Source organism: Coregonus clupeaformis, chromosome 24 (genome assembly GCF_020615455.1).
Source record: "Coregonus clupeaformis isolate EN_2021a chromosome 24, ASM2061545v1, whole genome shotgun sequence".
Lineage (NCBI taxonomy): Eukaryota > Metazoa > Chordata > Actinopteri > Salmoniformes > Salmonidae > Coregonus > Coregonus clupeaformis.
The window spans coordinates 20,196,955-20,203,531 of NC_059215.1; the positions used below are offsets into that span (position 1 = coordinate 20,196,955).

The 6,577-nt window shown below is 41.2% G+C and overlaps 1 protein-coding gene across 1 annotated transcript; it reads right to left on the minus strand.

The window, feature by feature from the left end:
- Positions 1 to 491: 491 nt before the first annotated feature.
- On the minus strand, positions 492 to 4,210 carry LOC121537415 (cerebellin-4-like). Its single transcript, XM_041845051.1, has 3 exons — positions 3,674 to 4,210; positions 1,605 to 1,721; positions 492 to 793 (listed from the first exon to the last, which is right to left on the minus strand). Exons 1-3 carry the CDS (start codon positions 3,968 to 3,970, stop codon positions 596 to 598), a joined length of 612 nt encoding a protein of 203 aa, XP_041700985.1. The 5' UTR covers positions 3,971 to 4,210; the 3' UTR covers positions 492 to 595.
- Between the last annotated feature and the right edge of the window lie 2,367 nt (positions 4,211 to 6,577).

The following is a 6,577-nucleotide window of genomic DNA, read 5'->3' on the forward strand; positions in this document are numbered from 1 at the left end:
TTAATCCTGGTGTTAGAATGACACTCTCCAAATGAAGACAAGTGTCACTAATTATCACTTCTATAGAGAGCGTGTGTGACTGTACATGCAAGGAGGCGGTCATTTCATAGTTGGATGATAGACTTTGCTCTGAATTCGGCGTTGTAATACCACACATGCCAAACTTGCTAAGAGAAACAAATCAATTTCTCCCAAAGGAGACATCCTAAAAAGAGGCATGGTAACTTAGAAAGGTCTGTCATGTAAACTTTTTAAAATATACTATGCTAAACATATTCTGGGACTGTTAAGTTTGTGAGGGAAGAATTGTTGTGAAGTGTGGTTCCTCTGTTGAAGTTGTCAAGTAATAGGAGCATAGCAATGAGCTGTACTACGACATTTTCTGGAGTAGTATTGCATTTATAGAGGGATTCCCATTTCCATCAAACATCAACCCTTTTCAATGTCTCTTTTCTTGTCTCTGTAGCAATCCATGACCACGGAACATAATATAATCCATCCTTTGGCTAGATCCAACTGATGTAGAAATGTTTTAATTATACAGTGACAACACATTGTTGATAAAGTCATTTGAATGGTGGGGTTTTCTTTCTTTTTACAGAGGGAAAACAAGGAAACCAGAGAATGTAGAGTATTGCCATCCGCCAACTAGATTCCCCTTCTCCAGTTTAAGGTAGACTTTGTCCTCTTTATCCAAAAAGAGCAGAACTCCATTTGTGGCTGCCTCTCGAGTTACGTCTTTGTCACCCGCAAAAGCTGAGATGACAGGTTTCCCATTCAACATTAAGTTCACCTGGATGACCCAAAGAGACAGCAATGAGCAAACATGAACGAGACAGGGGAGAAATGCAGTTAATGTCCCTATAGTTCTATACTATAATATCTTGCCATGATATTACTGCAAGCCCATAGCCAAACATTGTAATCATCCACAGCTACTCACTGTAGCAATTTGCTATTCACTACTGTTATTGGTTAGAATATGTACAGTATGCAGAAGCCATTCCCTTGACGATGTACTTTGAAAAAACAACATTATTGTTTAGCTTAGTTTTGTCACTCTCTTAAATAGCCAGAATAATAAGATGGTATGTTTAATAAACTCATGTAGTCTCCTCCCACTTTTCACACCCAGAGAGAGCTCAGAATTCTCCAGGATTTGGAGCTTCGCAATGAAAAGACTAGAAATTGAGGCTACAATTGTGTAAACATACATCACCAAATTAGAAGATTATCCATGCAGTGGCTGTTATTTCCCATGAATGTTTTACAGTACATTTTCCTAACATTAACACAGGTAATCTCATCTATTGAAATGAAGTTATTTGTCAGAGATTTGTTTCAGCTTCCTCTCATAACCTGCAGTGCACCATTCTGTCAATTCAAATCCAAAATGTCCAAATAGTCCTACACAGGAAATAGTTCAGAATAGCTTTAGACACAATAGTCTTAGACACATTTCCTAATCTGTAATACACTGTAATAACTCCATTACAAGGCCCTATGTAGCCATAGCAAATGTATAGCAAATTATGTCTCTGGGGAATCAAATGATATCATAACTGGAGCTAAATTGCTGAAACAATTAGGCCAAAATTGCTTACCTGTATAGTCTGGCTCTGGTACACTTTTATAACGTGAAAATTAAAACTGTAGATCCCTTTTCTGGGAGACAAAAACACTGACTCCAATGTGAAATAGTTGCCTATATTCACAAGAACCTAGAGAAAGAAGAATAAAGCATTTTAGAAGATGAATAAATATTCTCCTCAATGATTCAACTGACTATTCAAATAATTGTGGCTTAACCACCAGCTTTTCATCTGGTCACACTCAAATTATGGTGACAAGACTGTTGTGTTAAATCTGATATTTCAGCGGTCGTAGACCCCTCAAAATTTACTGACAGTTTTAATCATGTGATGTGACACTCCATGCAGCTTATGACTCAGTATGTAAGGTCCTGCCAGTTGAGGTGCCACCAGGAGTTGTACTATCACTGTGATTTTAGGATCATTCAAACAGGGAAAAACCTTTAAATGTACTGCATTTACTTAAATAAATATGGCATTATCTCAATTGAGAGCTTGCTTGAACAAGGTGGCTTTAACAAGAACGATTTATTCCCATCATGTTCATATAAATCAACAGCGCTGCTCAGCTGGTGTGTGATTATCACAGTCTGTAAGTACCACCAGTGCCGTTTCTAGGCATAAGTGACATGCTTAGGTCTCTGCAGCCGCTAGCGGGCCCCCAACCCAAAAGAGGAAGTCAGTTAGGATAGTGGAGTTAGGATAGTAGTTCTTAGTTAGGATAGTCGAATACACAACGTGTAATTTCAAAACGTGGTATTACATCAGCAGTTTCCTCTTGTTATGTCAGTCACTGACAGTCACTCAATTAGCCCAACATTTTATAGATTGCTCGGTAAGTTAGTCTAGCCAGCAGTGGAGGCTGCTGATGGGAGGATGGCTCATAATAATGGCTGGAACGGAGCGATTGGAATGGTATCAAACACATGGAAACCATGTGTTTGATGTATTTGATACCATTCCACTAATTCCTCTCCAGCCATTACCACGAGCCTGTCCTCCCCAATTAAGGTGCCACCAACCTCCTGTGCTAGCCAGCTATCTAAACATTGTAGTAATCATGGCCAAATTACTGAATTAGCTTTAAATCTGCTAAATGTTCTCTCCATCCCATGGCAAATGTGTAGAACTGCAGAAAATTAGCTTTGAAACTGCAAAGTTTCCTCTCCACCCCATGGCAAAATGAATAGAATTGCATTAAATTCATTTAAAAACTGCAGCATTTTCTCTCTGCCCAATTGAAAAATGTGTAGAATTGCATAAAATGTGCTTTAAAAAAGCTGCACAGTTTTCTCTCCGCCGCCAAGAGGGGGGCCACTAAAATGTTTTGCCTGCATGGTGGGGGGGCCCCTCAACCAAATCTAGCTTAGGGCCCCCAAAACGCTACAAACGGCCCTGGTACCACCCAATCAAATTGATGAAGCCAAACCAAGCATCTCTACTATGTGTGTGTGTGTGTGTGTGTGTGTGTGTGTGTGTGTGTGTGTGTGTGTGTGTGTGTGTGTGTGTGTGTGTGTGTGTGTGTGTGTGTGTGTGTGTGTGTGTGTGTGTGTGTGTGTGTGTGTGTGTGTGTGTGTGTGTGTGTGTGTGTGTGTGTGTGTGTGTGTGTGTGTGTGTGTGTGTGTGTCTGTGTGTCTGTGTGTCTGTGTGTAAAGAATGAGGGGTAAATTCAGGTGCATGTGTGATTGTGACAGTGAGTGTGCTATGTCCTATTCTCAGATGAACCTATGCTGCTGCCTGCAGGTCATTTATAGCCCTTTATTGTGTTTGATCACATGTGAGCTTTGTCATTATTATTGATCAACCATTCAAATTCAAATTAACCAATCAGTCAATCAATCATTAACTATTATTAATCAATGTAGGTTGCTCTCTAAACCACCTTTTAGACTCTTCCAAATGATATATTTTTAATTATTTCAATTGAGTTTTGCTGGGAAAATAACCTGTCACTGTGTAGCCTACAACGTTGATCCTACACAGCATTGCAGCGCAGTTTTATCAGTGCAACTTTGATGTTATAAAGTTGAAGTAAAATGAAACATTATCTACTGTCTCAAAAACATACAAAACCGTCTTACTTGGTCGAAGTATATGATTCTTGTTTTATTGCTCATCTCCGACGGTTCGTGATTGTTGCTCCGGACCGCAGAAAAGGCGACCTTGGAGTTTGCCGCACGCACCGAAATGCCAAGAGGAGAGGACGAGCCCTTCCAATCCGTAGTCGGATTAGAGTCGCAAACCACAAGACATTTGCCCTCCAGGACTACAGGCTCTGTGTCATTCTGAGCTCCCACAAACTCAGAGATCAACGCCAAACTGAACATAAGAACAAGAGAGTTTACCATCACCTTATCCAACAACCGTAACAGCACCATTTTTAAAAAGACGCTCTCCGAATGAAGTTCCGAGTCCTCCTCTCTGGTCCCCCGCCGCAGACGTTTCTGACGCGTTAAAATTCTTATTGGATCCAGCCGTATGCTATATCGGTGAAAGACATATTTTCAACAACATCTAGATCTTCAAACGTTTACAATTGATCGAAATTATAATCCTGTTTATTTTATCTTTGTCTCATTTTCTTTTACATGGTGTTTGTGACTAAAATAATCATCCGAAATAGAGGGCTGCATGAGGGCTTCAATCTGAGAAGAAGAAGCGCAATGACTGGTTGATGCTCTGCTACTCTAAATTACGCGGTATGACTCCTAGTCCCCTTGGTGATATGCCTACGCACGGTCCAGACACATCCATTTACTAATGTATGTATGCAAATATTTTTCCCACTGTTAGTTTTTCTCCTATTATGCATCTTTATCCCCAGTTTTTAATCTTTGCATATTCCTCACAAACAGTATTTCTGTAGCCTATACCAGACCTCGTTCAGGAAAGTTACAACAATGGGATTGGATACATAATGCAAGGCATGGACTAGACTATTAATCAATTCGATCTTTGGTCATAAGCATCATTTTTTGGAGATCAAACCAAGCTTTTTGTTTAGAACAGTGGATATTTGGTATTTATTTACTTCAAACTTATAATAAGCGGTCTTTCAACTATTTAAAGCCTAACCCTCATAAAAAGTCCCTTAAATGAAACCAAACTAGCCTGAATGGATCTATTAAATGGTATGGAATCCACTTAATGGAATTACAAAGTTTTAGACACCTCTGCATGTAGACTCGTTGCCCCCTCTGTTCAGCTATTACATTCCACTCCTTGCAACAGGAGTGGCAAGGAGTGGAACATTAGCTAAAACGACTGTCAAGAATATGATGCTCTGTTGTATTATACAAAGCTGCCGACTGGGCACAGATGTCAATACAACATCTATTCCATGTTGATTCAACATAATTTAATTGAAAGGACGTGGAAACAACGTTGATTCAACCAGTGTGTGCCCAGTGGCTGGTGTGTGAAGAGAGGCATCTATAAAATTGCTCAGCTTTGACTTTGGAACAGAGCACAAATTGAATTAATATTCCACCAGAAGCCCCCCAGCAATTCATTCATTTTTAAACAAATGCAATCTATAGGGGGGGGATCAAAACTTTTTTGTCATCGGAATTACAGACTCTCGTTGGCAGTTATTGCCTATTCAAAATAAATGAGAGGATATGGAGGTTTTAAGCAATGCCAATGCTGCTTAGCCCCATTATAGGCTGACACACCTAATTGTAAACTGACTTGCCACATATAGCGCATACTGTACATTAGTCACTGTAACAATGGTCCTAACAACGTCTGGTTAATGGTAACCACTGAATTTTGAGTAAAACTATTGGGTCAAAGAAGAATCAGAGTACAGCACCTACTATGACATAAGATTGACTGGCTGTTGCTTTCACCTCAGACGGTTGTATGATCAGTGGGAGGGAGACATGTTAGCCATTGGGAGATTGTTCAAGCTTGGGCCATCACAACATGGTCAGCAGTGGACACTTCAAGAGGCTAACTATCTAAGGATAAAAATAAGTATTGGTCACTGTGAATGGTTGTGGGTTTCTCTCTTGTGATTGTCTGTCTGTACAAGGTAAGTCCCTGATATTGCCATACCCTAAACTGTCTGAGGAAAATAAGTAGGCTAGCGGCAGGTAGCATAGCGGTTAGAGAGGTGAGCCAACAGCCGGAGGCAGCCCTCCAAAATCTGTGTATGTATGTATGTATTTCGGTGGGGTTGGATTAAAGGCGGAAGTCAAATTGCACGCGGACTGGGAAATGTTCTGGGTTGCCTCTGAGAATAGTATTGACGTATGTACTGACTCGGTGACTGAGTTCATCAGGAAGTGCATAGAGGATGTTGTTCCCACTGTGACGATTAGAACTTATCCAAACCAGAAACCGTGGATAGGTGGCAGCATTCACGCAAAACTGAAAGCACGAACCACCACATTTAACCACGGCAAGGTGACTGTGAACATGGACGTGTACAAACATACCAGCTATGCCCTCTGTAAGGCAATCAAAGAGGTAAAACAACAGTCCAGGGACAAAGTGGAGTCCCAATTCAACAGCTCAGACAAGAGACACACCGTGACCGACATGAGTAAGACATTTATGCATGTTAACCCTCGCTAAGCTGCCGGCCCAGACAGCATCCCAAGCTGCGTCCTGAGAGCATGACCAGCTGGCTGGATTGTTTACGGACATATTCAATCTCTCCCTTTCCCAGTCTGTTGTCCCCACTTGCTTGAAAATGTCCACCATTGTTCCTGTACCCAAGAAAGCAAAGGTATCTGAACTAAATGACTATCGCCCCATAGCACTCACTTCTGTCATCATGAAGTGCTTTGAGAGGCTAGTTAAGGATCATATCACCTCCACCTTACCTGACACCCTAGACCCACTACAATTTGCATACTGCCCCAAAAGATCCATGGATGACGCAATCGAACCCCGCCCTGTGCAGCTGGGTCCTGGACTTCCTGACGGGCCGATTCCAGGTGGTGAAGGTAGGCAACAACACCTCTACCACGCTGACC